Below are 17,114 nucleotides of genomic sequence, written 5' to 3'. Positions count from 1 at the left end.
AAGGTCGATGTGTGTAACGTGTCAGCGGGCTGTCACCCCACCGGTGTCACTCTACCCAACCGGCTGTTGCGGTTGCACACACACCGGTACCCGGGCTGACCTAGCTATCTTCGGAAAATGGCCAAGAAGCGGAAGGAAAGACGAGAGAACGACGGTTTGTCTTCAGCACCAGAGGAGTTGAAGGCGGCTACGAGCGACACACAAGCGCTGAAAGGTGGGTTCTGGTTCTGTTGGCTCACTGGTAAGACGAATGCAAAGCAAAACGAATGTAATGATCCATATTGAGCAACGAACTTTGCTACCTTATTTCTGCTTTGCGGTCAGTCGCGTTAAGCGGCTGTCTGCCGTAAAGTGGTCAACTGCCAGTCAGCTAATTAGCAGACGACGACTTCGATGGCTAGCTTAATAAACCTAATGGTTTCCTGTTGGAGTTACGTTAGCTTACTACACGCCATGTAATTACATGTTAGTACTGGATATGATTTAGTTGTCCCCAATATTAAACAGAGAGTAAAATATTTTTTTATAAGTCAGGCTAACGTTAGACGTTTCATTAACAAAGACCATCCAAGTGGCGGTGGGGGAAGTATTCAGGTCCTCTTTACGTCTTTCCGTAACAATACATCACTGTGAAGAATCCTTGGTTTTACCACGTTTATTCAGATGTACTGACATAATCATACAAAAATGTACTCTGCGGAAAAGTAGGCCCTTTGATTGTTGCACAAATATGCTCTTTTTTAACATTTTATATTTACATTTGCCGTTATGGTTATCATAATTTGTATTATTGTGTCTGCTACATTAATGTGTGAGAAGCATGTTATTGTAGTAATTTGAACCAATTTATACACTGTTAATCTTAAACTATGCGCCATATTTATACATTGTGTATGTTCTGTGTGTAATTTCCTAATGTGTAACTACAGGTGTCAGATGTAGTGGAGTAAAAAGTACTTTTTGCCACTGCCAAATTTTGGGGAAGGGAAATACTCAATTAAAGTAGAAGTCCCTAAAAACTGTACTGAAGTACAATTATCAAGCAAATGCACTTAATTAATCTGACACATGAAATAAACTATTGTTACAGTTGTCCCTTTCCTTAAAAGTCTTCAATGAGTGTGAGTCAACAGACCAGCTCAGAAACTGCATGAGTCTGTCTCAAGGGGGGGAAGTGCAGTTCCCTGAAGGCGCTTGAACAAGTGATGCAAAACTCATGAGCAAATTACACAAGGCTCCATGGTAGCTAGTCTGTCTGTTTGAAAGTAACGTCTTGATTGATATGGTAAATAAGTTATATTTCCCGTAACAGATGCTCAACATATTGAAGGGGGCTCCGCACGGATGTCTCTCCTGATTCTGGTTTCTATCTTCACCTGCGCTGCCTCAGTCATGTACCTGGTCTACAGGAACTTCCCAGAGCTCCCTGAGTAAGTTATCTCTCCACCCACACACGGTTGACCAAGTATAATAATCCAAAGAGCAATGTACATCCCTGGAAGTGAAGACTGGTTTCATATTCACAAATAATTATTAGTTACTGTCTAGCAGTGGCGGGCCGTCAGGGCCGGCACGGACTTCTCTGCTGGCCTAAACATAATCACAAAGTTATAGCTATTTAACTTTTAGGCTTTTTTTCAGCCTTGAATTTCAAATACTTAATGTCCTTCACTGAGATTAATGTTTGTAGGAATGTAATTTCAGTAAAAAAGTTAATGATTTGGGGAAATCCTGAAGTTAACAGGTCACCTAACAAAAAACTCAGCCCTGGTGCAGTGTCGGGTTCTTCATAATGTTGATGTTTCTTTAGGTATGGAGTATTCAGAGTTAAGCTAGTGAAGACAGACTTAGGTAGGTAAAGGTAACGATAGTGGAAGGGTGACTTTTCCTTAGGTTGCATGCATTGCCTGATTTGGGTAGTATTTCTATACCAAGAAAAGGTCAAACTGAGCTACTCATTTTGACATGATGCGCAAAATCCAGAGGTGACTTTAGCATTTTGAGCAATCAAGTTTTGTTATGGATTGTATTTTGATGAAAACAAACATATGTTCATGATAAATGTGTGATGTTTTTAATTTTTTTCCAGTGATGAAATGGAGAAAATCAAGATCCCTAAAGACATGGATGATGCCAAAGCTTTGGGAACTGTGCTGTCCAAATACAAAGACACATACTACTCCCAAGTGTTGGTGGCCTACTTTGCGACATATATTTTGTATCCTTGGATATCTATCAACCTACCAATCTTAACTTACCTTCTTGGGGAGTTTTCAGAACTGCCTTCCAGAAACGAGTTAAAGTGATAACAACTTAATAAACTTGTTGATAACTGGGGTCAGAAGTGTACGAAAAACATTTTGAAAACACTTTAGCAGATTTTCCAAAATAATTTGTGGTTCTTGTGTTTTCCACTAGGCTGTTCTCACAAAGTATCACCATATTTGGGGTTACAAACTCATCAAGCTACATGTCGTCAACAATGACACTCAGAATCAGATCGAAATGGTCTGTAATTCTTCATGTAAGTGTAAATAATGATAGGCTCAGAATGTGCTAAAACAATTCAAGATAATAAAACCATGGCGCCAAGTCTCATTCCATGTAAATAAATGTATTTGGCTTGGAAGTGCAGACAGTCAAATCAAATACAATTTTAAACAAAAATTTTCAGTTCAGTTGACCTTTTCATTAGGACTGACAAGAGGAAGACAATATGGTGGAGAACTAGCTGGTGAAATGCTAAACATTTCGAAGAAGTACTGTTTTCTTTCCAGAACAATCAGCAGGTTATTGGGCTGAGAGGAATATGCTTTTAAATGTATTTATTATTAATTGTCTATTATGCCCGAGTGTTCACTGTATGTTGTTGCAAAGTACCTTAACGCTTTCGTCAGCCTCCAGACATTTGCGATCCCTGGATCCATTTTCCTCAGCATCTTGTCTGGATATCTTTACCCTTTCCCTTTGGCTCTTTTCTTAGTCTGCTTGGTGAGTATGGAAGGACGGTATAAAATGTTTAAATTTAAAACTAAGGCTGGGCAGATTAAAGCGTTAACGCAGCGTTAATCTGGCAATCATTTAACGGCGTTAACTATTTGATTATGCGTTAACTATTTGATCATGTGTTAGTTTCATGTGGTTTTTTTGCACATTTGTTTTTTGCGTTGGGAGGGGCTTATTGCTTTAAATCTCTCCAGAAAACCTGAACGTCTTACGGTTCTCCCAGTCTGGCCTGCGTGAGGTTAATCAAACATGAAAAATAAATAAATAAGATGCACGCTATAAATGCAATACGGCGACACTACTTTTACTTTGAAGGCGATTTATGTAGGTACGCTTCCGTAGCCTCACCGACAGGCAGTGTTGACTAATTGAGTCTGACGTGAAAGCACGTATTGTTATGTAGCTTCTGTTCTCAATGAGCAGCGAGTGTTGCAACCAGCCACTTCGCCTTACAAAGCTCTCACAGGCGGTCAGTCTACCGGCAGGCTCCGCGTCCAGATTGGAAGTTAATCGTGCATGCGCAAAGCTCCTAACCCCGCAATCTGATCCACCATGGCAGAGCACTTTAAGTCAGTATCACTTCTGGATCTTTACTTTTCTCTCAAAGAGGAGAACCTTACACACATCACAAGATGTTCAGTGCACTTGTTCAAGCCAACACAGGCTGGACTTTTTTCATTGAGGAAGAAAAACTGAACTGAACTGGTAAACATGAAAAGCACTTATTGCTTTTGTATAAAGTGAATCAATTGCTGGTCTTTAACGTACATCTTTAATGTAAGCAACAGACTGAACATGGACCAAAGAAGGAGTGACTTACTCCTAACTACTGAACAGTACCTGTTCAGAAAATAGATTTATAAACTATATATGTATGTATGTATGTTAACTTGCTGTTGCTCCAGAGTGCTGTTATATTCTTCTTATAACATTACTTTAAAATAGAAGCGTGCAATACACTAGTTTTTACTTCATTATTGAATTTGACCCATAATGCGATAAATTGCAAAAAAAACATGCGATTAATCAGTTAAATTTGTTCATCTTTGCCCAGCCCTATTTAAAACAAATGCCATGTGAAGATGTCTTGATTTTGGTGTATTTGAAGAGCTTGAATTTATGTTTTCTTACATGTGTTTTTTCGGTTGGCAGTGCTCTGGCCTTGGTGCTTCCTTTTGCTATATGCTATCATATCTGGTGGGCAGACCCATTGTCTACAAATATCTCACAGAGAGAGCACAGAAATGGTCCCAGCAGGTAAAAGTCTAATAACTGATTTTATACTTTGAATAGAAGTTATATTTGTAAGAACAATTTTGTGTTTTCTATTTATTTACCTTGTATGAATGCTGTTAATTTAGCTTTAAGGGAACTCTGAAGGCTAAAGTTGGATTTACCAACAATGTAATACTGGTCTTGTAAAATGGTATATAACTGTTATCTAAATAGCTCTTTCAACAAATGTTCCCATATTGTCAATATACACTGATCGTTATAAAAATTCACAGATGGGAACCGCTGGTAATTTAGGTTACTTACAAAACATTCTGCTTATGACTCTTTGCTGACAGATTGAAAAACATCGAGATCATTTAATCAATTACATCATTTTCCTGAGGATAACCCCATTTCTTCCCAACTGGTTCATCAACATCACCTCACCCGTCATCAATGTGCCTTTGGGGGTTTTCTTCATCGGTACCTTTCTTGGTAAGACTGTTCTTCTACTTCTTCTGTCTGTCGATACCATATTTAGACATGTTTTTATTTTATTTTTTATTTGAACAAATATTTTTATAACATATTTAGGTATGTTTAGTTTTCTTTGACTCACCTGTATTCACCCTGGATGATTTACAGGAGTGGCGCCGCCATCCTTTGTGGCGATCAACGCCGGGACAACACTGTACAAACTGACCACAGCTGGCGAGGCTGTGTCCTGGAACTCTCTGGCTGTGCTTGGTGTACTTGCTGTGCTCTCTATCTTGCCTGTCTGCTTCCAGAAAAAGCTACAGAAGAAACTGGAGTAGAACGTTAAACACCTCAGCACCTAATCTGCTGGGTGATCCCGGCAGCCCCTTTCCCTCGGCTCACGAACATAAAGCTGTCACTCAAGTTGCTGTGCCTCCATCTCAGACAGATCTCAGATTTAGTTGGGAGAGTCTGACCACTGGCCCAACAAGCACCCATTGACCACAACATGCATGCAGTAGTGGTGGAGTGGGGTTTCTGATGTTGCCTGTAAACTAGCCTCCGCTTGCACAACTGTGAATTATGTTTTGATTGTGGCACTGCTTTTCAATAAGATAAGGCTCTGCTCATTATTTTATGACTGATATTAAAGGTGCTACAGGTAGGATGTTGGAGTAAAACTCATAGTTCTGGTTTCTCTTTTCTTGCTAGAAATTGGAGGAGGGAGGGAAACATGGTAATCAGTACCTTGTTGATGCTGGTGCGAACATAAGTTTGTTTTTTTGGACTGAAACCACTTTTGCCATTACATTTGTTTTGTCAACAGCTAATCAATTTTCTGCATCCTGTTTTTAGCATCTTCAACTTACACTCCTATTTTGATATTTATCTTAACACGCTTGTGTTTAATTTTACCCAATGAAGTGTACCAACAGCGCAATAACTGTCACGCAAATTTTGAAAGTGGATTTACTGGTGCTTGCTGTTGCAAGCATGCTGTGAGGAAAGAATGAAACTGTGGACAACAATAATTTGATTATTGATATTGTTGACATGTGTGAGATCCTACGTTCTTCCTTGAAATGTGCCGGCACCCGCCGCCACATACATTTTTAGCAGTTTCTCTCCATATGTGTAGCCACTGTAACTTATAGTGAACAAACTAAGATGATGTAATATTTCCTAACAGTGTCTTCAATTTGTAGGATGCTGAACTTAAGAATCCCAATTTGTAATTAAGAAGTGAACAAAGACGATCAAAACAACTGATTTATGTGGGGTGAGATGTATGCAGCTCAAAAAAGTTTAAAGGCTGAATAGAATCATCCTCATCATCTTACGGTTTGCATCTGGTAATGATCGATATGGGCTCATCCCCACCCAGTAATATTGTTTGCCATGCTAGTATAGAAATGGAGATGTTACTATGGACGATACACTAGTGCCCTCAAGATAGCCAACACACTGAGGTATCCAAGCCTTACCTAGCTTTTTACTGCTTCCATTCTTTGCCAGGTGAAATGCACTGATGCCTGATTTCTGTTTTTAGTGTCCGATTATTGTTTAATGGATGGCAATGTTTGTGTTCTGTGCAATGAAAGTGAGTTTTTCTTTAAGATTATCATTATAGTTTTATTTTTTCCCATTTTACCAAGGTAACTTATTGCTGCTAATTAAACACGTTCTGGGTGGTTACTAGAAACTTTGATGCAGTATATGTACGTGCAGGTAATTTATTTGATTCACTATTCTCTTAAAATATCACAATCCTTAGAAGCAGTTGGATTGGTGCATTTTGCGATTTGCTGATTATTTCAATATCTAAATTTAGCAGACTTCCTGTACTATAAGATTATTAACCCCTTAAACACGGATACATGAACATAAATGTCTGTAAACCATAACTGGTTCTTTTTATGGCAGAACGTTACTACTTTCAAAGACTGTTAGGTTGTTATTTTGGTTCGTACTGGTTTATTTGAGAGGGGCATTTGTACAATTGAGGTACATTGTTGTCTGGAAAAATGCATCTTCACCAAGGTGTTTAAATTAAGTGATAAATACTATAAATTGCTCCGAAACAATCTTTTTTTTTTGTCTCAATACTTAAATAGGAACTTGATTGATTAACTTCTTTGATGTTCTCCTTAATGCTGAACTTGACAAGACATGGAAGATGCTAGATTTGAATACTCATTTTTTTCTCTATTTTCTACACAATTTAAACCTAATCTTATTCTAAACTTCACCCTATTTAAACTGGAAATATATGTATTTTTTGTCTTTTCACCCCATCAAAGATCTAGTAAGATGACTGTATTCCTCTGTTAACATTTCTAAAAGCAGTATTATTTTTAACTGGGAAGTGGTTTATTGCAATATGAAGTGTTTACAGATTGCACATTTCTATCCTATCTAATCTGTTTTTTTCTTTTATATTTATTGAATTATTAAAAAATGATCTTCACAGAATATAATTGAGTTTTGAGCATTATCTCTAAAGGTTGCATGTTTGATCATGCTCCAGCGGGGCAGCCTTCTAAAAGTGTAATAGCCCTTTGTGGACTCAAAGCTATGAAATTAGTTCTTTAATGATGAACATACAATTTCTTAGATTATTTTAATTTTGATTTTTTTTTCTCCAATAATTATGGATTAGGCTTGAAAATAGTCTGGCCTTTCTTTTGCTTTGTCGGAGCACAGAATCTGCATCAAACTTCAATGACAGAAAATGGCATTTGTCTGTATAGTCCAAAGAAAACAATTCACACCAGCATTTCAGTGTGTTTATTTATCCATAACAAATCATATGTTTTATTCATATTAAGTCTGACAAAAGAGTGAGATTTTGTGACACCAGGTGGTGATATTGTAACATAACTGCTAAGTGATATCGTTCATTGTTTTACCAACATGAATTAGTTTAGGGGAATTTTACATAATATTCAATAGTAATTTGATATAGTCTTGAAAATGTGTTGACTAATAATGAAACAATATATAGTTTTACTGTTTGTCAAAATGTGTGTGTGTTACTAGATTTCTTCAACATTAAGGTATCACTATTTAATTGCTTCAAAACAAAGATATACAAATACAGTCACTCCATCATCATAACTCTGTACTAGCTGCCGAGCAGGTTAAGATTACATCTCTGTCAGGTTCATAATTGTGTTAATGTTCGGTTTCAAGGCAGATGATTACAGCTGTTGTGGTGTTGATGGACCACAATGCATTTCGACTGCAACGCTCTGATTTCTATGGATGTGTAAAGTGTAGCTCGAACGAAGTCGGAAGTAATGAATACTTCCTACAAAATAAGACAATTTTCTCAACTTCAAAAGTTGGATGAAATATTATGTTATTATTTATTACATCACATGGATATTGTTCAGAGGTCAGACTCAAAATATCATTAATGGTATAAATATGGCAGAATATGCAAGTCTGACGAATGGTGGCAGACAAATATAATGGATGAAATAAGACTTCACGCGAACCTAGTGAAGAGTTGTCGGTGACGCCTGTGCCGACATCTTAAGAGAGACCTTAATCGGTCATCCTAAATGAAGCTGCACTTGATTGGTGGATATAAAGTGCAGGACTCCAGTGGGACGAGGACTATGTATTTACATCACCGATGCTTGGTGCTCAAATATTGTCCAAGTTAATGGACAATGTTTTCTTGACGTTTTTGTTGTTGCTGCTTTTACTGTTTTTGTCATGTCGCAAATTGGATACAAGGGCATTTCGGTGAGCATCCCTGTGTTGCATAATGACAACACATTATCCTTGAATCGTATATATTATGTTCAGAATAGGTATACATACAATACCAATCCTTTTATATATACACTTGTACTTGTTATATTTTATTATGGATATATTTTAAAGCTACGCACAGATGGAAAAAACACATATTCAATAATAATAGAGGCCAAAGGCAGTACTTTTTGTGGTTCGGTAGGAAAGTTTCTCGTCTATTGCGTAAACGACGTTTTATTGTGAAGGATTCCGGGCGGAAGTATCACAGCCGTTGCTGTTAACGAACAGGCCAGCTTGGTGTTGGTACTGATTTCCGAGCTTTGCAGTAACGTAGCACCGTGATGGCAGAGAGAAAGCACTTCTCTGAGTCCCTTTAATATGCTCCCTGTTGGGGGGATAAAGATATCATCGGGCCAGTCTCAAAATGACCACCGGCTTCAGCTCCGGTTCTTGCCGGTTCGCAGACTACTTTGTGGTCTGCGGACTCGACACCGAAAGCGGGCTGGAACCCGACGAACTGTCCGGTAAGCAATTTAGCCTTTGGGTAAATGTCGGGGTTGATGCTGGAGCAAATACGGAAGGAAGGAAGGGGTGTTATAATGTTATAATGTAATGTCAGCGTTAATAATACGCCGTTACTGTTTATGAACGCGCCTGTCGTTTATTTAACCGTGTGTCGTCTAATATCGGTTGTTAACGTCGGCTGTGGACACAGCGTCCGGGCCTAGCTCGCCTCCTCTCCGCCCGGTAACGTATTAGATGCTGCTCGATGAGGAGGATTACTGTTGGCTCTCTTTACCGCGCTGACATTAATTCCTGGCCCCTCTCCTCCTCCCATGCATTTGTATACTGTTTAAAATGTGTTGATATTGATTCTGCGCAGTGATGCATATCTAATGGGAGTAACACTTTTCTGTAGTGCATTCACACATTGGCGTTGTTTGATTATGTGTAACACGGATATAATGTAATTTCACCCGAGGACGTTGGCACAGTGGATCCAACTGTCACCGGGTTATTTAGAGGAGGTCAGGTAGCGATACACATGGGCGCATTAACAGATGCCCTTGGGGGGCATGTGTAGCCCCCCATCGACCCCTAACATCCTGATCATCCACCAGAGAGCCACATCGTGCATGCGAGCATCCTCCTCAAGGAACCTCCTTCCAAGGCACACCCTTCTCTTCACAAATAAATATAAATAGTTTAAACATTAATTGACCTTACAAAGAGCACAATATGCTTTGACACACCTGGATCTAGTGTGATTCTTCTGTCAGAGAGAGAGAGAGAGAATCAGCCAATATGACAATGCAAACCAGGCTATATGAATGTGTCTATTTTTAGACATTTTGTCATACAGTTGACTATAATGTTATCCCTTTTAATATTTCTGGGTTTGTCATTGAGGAAACTCTTTATTTTAGTACGAGTTTATATCAATATGATCCTCTTTCTTTATATGCCATGTGTTTAAGTAATTTACTTTACCATGATATATATTGATATTTCAATATAAAAATCACATATACTCTGAGAGATGATTATATCCATATAACTTTAGATATAACAAATGATAAAGTATTTGGTCCTGCCTGTGTTTTAAGGATTGCGATGACTCGGTTAACTTTGATTTTCTGAGGGAAGTCCACGGTGATGTCAGGCACTTATGATCCGACAGAAGACTTTATCCCCGCTTAGTGTTGGAGACTCTATTTACCATCTTGTAAATCAATATCGATCTAAGATATTGCTAGAGGTGGGAGTTGATTTGCTAAATAATAGTTTTTGGGCTTTTGACACTGGCAATCTTTTAGGTGCATGTAAATATCTAGCAACTCCAACATATTTCCCCGACCAAATAATGTCAGGGTTTCGAACAGCAGCCCCGACTGCTAACTCATATCCTCAGGAAAAACTGGTCAACAAAGACATAATATAGTTCAACTCAAGTGATATACTCGTCATTGCCTTTAAATTCAAATGTTGTGTATTTCACTTTAAGAAGAATAACTATAAATACTTGTTCTTATTGATGGTCGAGAAGCTGCAGCCAGGCAAACTATTCAAGTGCAAATCTACTCACAATAATAAGCCTAAAGCCTGTTGTGAGTGTAAAGGTGTAAGCTCTTCCTGACCGGGTCACTACTCTGTTTTAGACAACAGTTCAATTATGAGGGCATTTTTACTGATTTGTTTTTTACTAATGTTGGGGGGGGAGGTTCTTCTGCAACTGCTGTTCAGAGAATAGTCTGTTTTAATCCCTATTTTAAGTGTGATTTACTGTAGCGAGGGAAGTAGTGAGACACTTGTAGACTTAGCTGTGGTTGAAAGAAAGTTATTTCCTCCTTTGAGTAAATAACATAGCAATGAATCATTTTAGGTCTTAGAGACTCAAGCCCTTTACTTCCTTTTTTCTTTTTTAACATTCTTTTTAATCAGTTTTTTTTTTTTTTACAAGTTAAGTTCAAATGTATTCAAAATTCACAAAATGAATAGAAGTTCAAGAACATGCTCTGTTCTGTTCTGAGCACAGATGTATGTAGTTAACCAGTCGAAGTCCATCTCAACACTTAAGTAAGCTTTTTGAAGATGTTAAAGAGAGTGAATACTTCTAAAAATGTCAGCCTTGCATCAGTAAGAGAGAAAAACATAGTGTATGATTATCTTTCTTCAAAATGTGGCTTTGTGCAATGAGTGGCAGCAAAAGGAAGAAGGCAACTTCTTGCTTTTTTGACAGCTTGAGCTTATGTTTTTGTTGTTGTTGCAAAAGACAAATAAATAAACCTATTTTTTTAATTTATTCAGGGAAATGTTTGGTTTTTATAAAATGTCCTGTTGATTGTCTTCCCCTCTCATCTTTCAAATGGCTCCAATAGCATTGAACGAGATATTTTCATATTTTATTATACTCTGCCTTCGAGGGTGTGATCATGGTTCTTTGAGGTCTTTCTGACAAGACAAAAACGCACCCAGTTCAAAGCTTGCACAGAAACTGAGGCAATGTGGTCAAACTTCCCTGCCGCTGTCCTACTTACTGCACGTTGCTGCTGTTTACTAGAGAAAGAGGTTAGGGGCTTGCCCTTATTGACTTTCAGTTTAAGTTGTCGAGAGAGGAAATGGTGTGGAACTTCCATTGTTGCAGGTTACATTATGATAATGTCAGCTCAATGTCTGCTATACCTCAAACTTCTTTTGCATCATTATTAACTGTTAGATAAAGTGATTTCTTTGTGCATAAATTAATCTGTACTTGTGATGAGTATTTCTTCTGTTTTTTTAGTTTTAGTGGGTTCATGTTCTTTTTCACACAATACTTTAAATGTTTGTTAACACAGGAGACTTTCAGATATCTTTCATGTGTGGGTAGATTAGTACATAACTGTACCTATAAAATATACAAAAGCTTGCCTTGGCTGTAATTAAAAGACTAGTCAAACGTTTTGTTAATAAAAACATGCCATCTTAAATTTTTTTTATAAGGATGATATTTTAGGGGCCGTACTCACATATACATTATTGTAATCATCCAAATCAACCTCTCGTGTTTTGGTAATCTAGTTATGTAACAAAACTATATTGTGTTCTTAATTTTTAATATGATGCAATTGTGATTCATGTACAGTAAAACACAAAGAAACGACCAAAACTTTCTTTTAGCACATGGTTTGCCAGCACAGCGAGGTTCTGATTAGCATATGTATAACCCTGGAAACACAGGCAGCTGAGAGACATAAGTACACTCGCACACAGGCTCCACTTATTCAAATGCTAAATTTCCTTTAGAATTTCCCAGGCAGCCTCTCTCCCCCAATCCTGCTCAGCAAACAAATGAGGTTGTATGGCTGAAGCTGGCTTCAAGTGCATAATGTGGGCATATTTTCACGAGGTTGTTTATTTACAGGCCAATAAAGGCTCTCCTGTAAGTACTTAAAAAATCTGCTTGAAAATGTATCGGGGACATTTTAAATGCAGTTTAAAGATTCATTACAAAGTTCACAGGGCTTTGCGGGTGCAGTGTTTCTTGATCTTTACACACAGAATGATTACCATGACCATGAATAGGCTCGGAGAAAGTTGTGGCTCATAGGGCTCTAACTAATGATGTAATGACTGACAGTGATGGAAGCTCAGGATTAAGGTGTAAGATCTGCAGCTTTAATCAGTTTACTTTTAGATTCGGTGTCACTGGCTCCTTCTCAATAGCAATGGTGGACGAGACTTATGGGTTTTATAGTTTTTTAACCTGTCGGCCTTCGAGTGGTAGTGGGGAAGCAACAGTAATAACATAACACTTTTTTTGCACAGAGCTTAAAAAGAAGACTCTGTGTGCAGCACTTTTTCTGGAGGCAGCCACATACACTCTCCCTTTAGCTGTAGATATTGGTTTGTCCGAATATAAGTAATATCAATATACAGCGCATCTGCTTTGCAACCAAAGAATACTATTGATCTTAAACGTTTTCCTTTGTTATTCTTGGTGTTTTGTAGCAGGTTCTTTGGCAAGAAAATAATTTCCGAGATGATTTCTTATTTGCATTTTGAATGAATTATACTATAGCTACATGATATAGTTACATAAACACATTTTTGTCCTGAACCTGAAAGCTAGTATTTTTGGCAGCCGGCTTGCAAATGATATCCCGCTAATGAATGGGGAAAGACAGCGACGTCAGCCTGCCACTTTTCAGTAAAGTGCCCGTTCAGAAACCTTTCCTCCACTGTACCGAAAAAACAAATATTGAAGAAAGTATTTGTTATCCTTTCGCTTTTGCTATCCTTCCTATTGAAAAAGAAACCCCATTGTTTCTATTGGGAGTGCAAGCCGTGAAGGCTGTGAGTTGAAGCCGAGAGTGAGCTATTTTGTCCTGTCAGTGCTGGGTCCTCTGGATCCTCTGGGAGAATAAGCGTTGATGTCATTGCTGCTGAGATGTTTTGAAGCATTAGCGGCGCCTTCACCGCATTCAGCTGCGGGCGGTCGAGTCGTGCTAGTGTAGATTTTTAGTCGGAGAGGTACGTCTGTTTATGTGTGCGCCTGGTGGGCTGAGCAACAGTAGCTGTGAGGGTGTATGAGCACAGGAGGGGTGCAGAGCTGTGGGTGGTCCCTGGCTTACAGGATGAGGGAAAGTGGTGAGGAGCCAGAGCTGCTTGACGCTCTCCTCCCACAACTACCGGTCCACGCGCTCAACACGTCACCGGCCATTTGGTTGCAAAGTGACAGATCCAATCATGTTTTCAATCACTGTCGAGTTTGTTGGTGCTCATTTAGACGAGTGTTTTATATGCTCAGCAGCTATCCCTGCGCTCGACGGTCACAGCTGTTTCCGCTCAGGCTGCACAGGTGCTACTTCTTTAAACTAACATCTTCACCTGATAATTAGTGCTAATTACATAGTAGCTGCCTCGCCTCGGGACGACACTCGTCTATATATATATATATATATATATATATATATATATATATATATATATATATATATATATATATATATATATATATATATATATATATATATGCGCACCAAACACAACATTTCTTAAAGTAACCAATAATTGTTGTACATGTAATCGGCAGTTGAAAAGAAGGTGACAAACCTTAGCGTCGTGTAGTCTTTTGTTTTTTCAGAAACATAATCACGTCGTCTTGAGCGACACCATAAAGGACACCTTTTTGTTAATTTATATTCTTATCGTTTTGTAAATTTACATAGATGTAGGCTTCTTAAAACAAGGCAAAGCTTTCCTTATATTTAGTGCTTTTTTCTTGAAATGTGCTGCTGACAAATGCTGGGATAATTACTGTATGATTTCAACAATCAACAGACTTTCATGTGGTAGTTTAGAGTTTACTGTGTGCAGATTTATGTAAATTGAAATTACCTGTTGCTATAATACTTAAACATGTGATTACTTTGAAATTATTGTTTGTTGGTTTAGTAAAACAACCTGTATCCTTACTTCACTGCAATACGTGACTTCATCCGGACAGAGTTTATAAACATTCTGGAGCCATCCTAGTTAAATAATGTCAAAAAAATAATAAGGAACTGGATAATACTTTCCCCATCCCTTGTAACCTGTTTATGAAAGTAAAACTCTTTACTTCAAATTCTCAATAAATGCTTTTAAAAATGTAATATTTTGTCTTGTTCAAGCAAAAGTGAGACTTAATGTAATCATCAGGGAAGAAAAGAGTCGATGTCCTGTGTTACTCAGCTCCCATTTTGCTTTGATATGCTGCATGAATGTGTTTTTGCTAGCAGGGCTGTTTCATTGGTGTTTGGTAAATGTCATGCATGGAGAAGGAACAGCAAAAAGCATTGCTCGGTTGCATAAAGGCTGGTTTTTATGTAAAATGTTAGATAATTTGGCCCAGCTCGGGTCAGTCTGCAACACAAGAGCAGCCATTCATTCAGTAAACCTCATGACTGTCTAGTGATGGGATACACATCTTTTACTGATTTGCCACAGCTTGAGAAGCGTTTTCTCAAAAGGGCAAAATATTGAAAATGTATTGATATGTCACATTATTCCTTTCTAAAAATGATGCTCTACATACCATCTTTTTAAAAATCATGAAATATGAGTAAGAAATCCCATAAAACGACTAAATCCAAGATGGTGTAAGTTTCTCATTTCCTTCCCCTCTGTCTGTCTGTGGCACAAAAGAACGATAACAAATAGGTGAATTTTAAATAAATGTTCAGTAATTCCGATCTACTGCCTGCAACACTCATGACTTTCCCTTTAGCCTCATCTGTACTCACTGTTTAGTGCTACTTCGCAAATGTTACTAATGTTTTAACTAAGATGCGAACATGCTCAACATTATTCCTGTTCAAATCTGCATGATTGCGTTATCGTTGTGGGCATGTGTGCATGCAGACATTATCATTTAGCTCCAAGCGTCACTATGCAGCATCACACAGCTGATCGCATGGCTGTGGACTCTGTGGTGAGAATATGATCCATATCGGAGCAGTATGGATTTGCATGATCTCCAGAAGAAGCGGAAACTACAACACGCATAAATGCTGTATCGTGACCCTACAGCCTGACTTGAGTCAGCATACCCACCTGACAGAGGCGCACAAATGTGTGCGTCTGTGGGCAGCTTGCTCTCAGAGCAGGTGGCTGTCAGGATGTGTCTGCACAGACTGAGAGGTGATGCTGTAACCATCCAGAAGCAGGCTTTTAATTACATTTTTTGTTTTATTTGTTGTGTAGCTTTATGCCAGTATATAGAGGCTACTAAATTCAGAGATGGGGCCAGAGGAAATTTGGCGGGGGAAAATGAAGGTAACCCTCCCACTACACACACTCCTCCCCCTCTTAACCTTTGCTCAGCTTTAACCCTTCAACATTCAACCTAGCACACCTTTTTTTTTAATCTTTTTTTTTATTCACAATCCCTTTATGTTATTTTAAATTTTGAATTTCTCAGTTATTTTCTGCATAGGTGTGGGGGCTTTCTTTTTTGCGCTCCCTATTTTTTCTTGTTTCCTCCTCCCTCGCATCCTTCAGCAGCAGCTGAACAATGAGCTGATGTTTGACAATCACCGCTTCTGTTTCTCTCTCTCACACTCACACACACACACACACACACACACACACACACACACACACACACACACACACACAAATATCCAGTGCTGCCTGCGCTGGCATTGCTTGGCCAGTGTTTACTCTCCCCCTACACTTGAATGACTTCTCAGTACTGCCTTGGTGTGTGCTTCACTTCTGCTTTATTCCAGGTTCAAATCAACTCTTTTTTTATTTTTTTTAAGCATTCTATGATTGGTTGTTTTGTGTGTTCCATTGTATTGCCATAAAAGCTGTCAGAAAGCATTACGATTCATAAAGTAAATCATCTATTTTGAAGTATAAGATGCTTCCTTTTTTGAATATTTTATTTTGTTAGGTGCAGATGACAGCTTTATATAGTGCAATACAATCTTCCTTTCAAGACCAATATGCTGACTTGCTCTTTTCTCTGGAGTTGCTCCTGGCCCTTTTAACCTGCTTCTGATCAAATTGTTCTTCTGCGTCTCCATCTTCACCAGGAAACCTGTGCTAACTGTTTGTCTCCTTTTTTCTTTTGTTTTTCTCTCTCTGTTTTGTTTCACTTTCAGGTGAGAATTTTGAGCAGAGTCCATTACGGAGAACCTTTAAATCCAAAGTCCTGGCACATTATCCAGACAATGTCGAGTGGAATCCATTTGACCAGGATGCAGTGGGCATGGTATAATCTCTACACAGATATATTATTACCATCATATCTTTTACGAATAATGGCATGGCTGGGAGATAGGCTTGAAATCAGCTTTACAAAAGTAATATGAATGTTTTTCCATTTAATCTTGATATAAGATAATCCTTTATTAGTCCTGCAGCAAGTACATTTACACAATTTACAGCAGTATAGGGTATATTGCTCACAACAGACATAGTAAAAAGAAACAAGATCAAAACAAGTATTGCAAATAAGCAATACAAAATATTTATACAAAAAACAGTAAAGTATCCACAATAACTTAAATATTATTTATACAGACAGAATAACTCTTATTGCACATTTTATTTCTATTGAAAATGATAAATGCAAATTAAGTTGATTGTTTTATGAGTTTCCGTGTTGCAATATTATAAAA

At 38.2% G+C, this 17,114-nt stretch overlaps 2 protein-coding genes across 3 annotated transcripts in view; both read left to right on the top strand.

The window, feature by feature from the left end:
* Window positions 1-5: 5 nt before the first annotated feature.
* Window positions 6-7,620, top strand: tmem41b (transmembrane protein 41B). The gene is made up of 7 exons (XM_068595961.1): window positions 6-214; window positions 1,313-1,430; window positions 2,090-2,218; window positions 2,898-2,991; window positions 4,159-4,263; window positions 4,578-4,716; window positions 4,867-7,620. Exons 1-7 carry the CDS (start codon window positions 118-120, stop codon window positions 5,034-5,036), a joined length of 852 nt encoding a protein of 283 aa, XP_068452062.1. The 5' UTR covers window positions 6-117; the 3' UTR covers window positions 5,037-7,620.
* Window positions 7,621-8,770: 1,150 nt separating this feature from the next.
* Window positions 8,771-17,114, top strand: part of dennd5a (DENN/MADD domain containing 5A) — a 29,282-nt gene continuing 20,938 nt past the window's right edge. Inside the window, exons 1-3 of one of the 2 annotated variants that reach the window (XM_068596009.1) lie at window positions 8,771-8,987; window positions 15,691-15,762; window positions 16,596-16,705. In XM_068596009.1, coding sequence (XP_068452110.1) covers window positions 8,888-8,987; window positions 15,691-15,762; window positions 16,596-16,705 — 282 coding nt within the window. In that variant the 5' untranslated portion in view covers window positions 8,771-8,887. The remainder of the gene's footprint in view (window positions 8,988-15,690; window positions 15,763-16,595; window positions 16,706-17,114) is intronic. The other variant, XM_068596010.1, reaches the window with a different exon arrangement.

Source organism: Clinocottus analis, unplaced genomic scaffold (assembly GCF_023055335.1).
Source record: "Clinocottus analis isolate CAN_PGR_092001 unplaced genomic scaffold, fCliAna1.0.p SCAF_33, whole genome shotgun sequence".
NCBI classification, from domain to species: domain Eukaryota; kingdom Metazoa; phylum Chordata; class Actinopteri; order Perciformes; family Cottidae; genus Clinocottus; species Clinocottus analis.
This window is presented reverse-complemented; position numbering and strand designations above follow the sequence as displayed.

Coding starts and splice junctions, on each gene's coding strand:
- tmem41b (XM_068595961.1), top strand. CDS start 118: ATGGCCAAGAAGCGGAAGGAAAGACGAGAGAACGACGGTTTGTCTTCA. Junction 4,264..4,577: donor CACAGAAATGGTCCCAGCAG/GTAAAAGTCTAA, acceptor CTTTGCTGACAG/ATTGAAAAACATCGAGATCA. Junction 4,717..4,866: donor CTTCATCGGTACCTTTCTTG/GTAAGACTGTTC, acceptor GATGATTTACAG/GAGTGGCGCCGCCATCCTTT.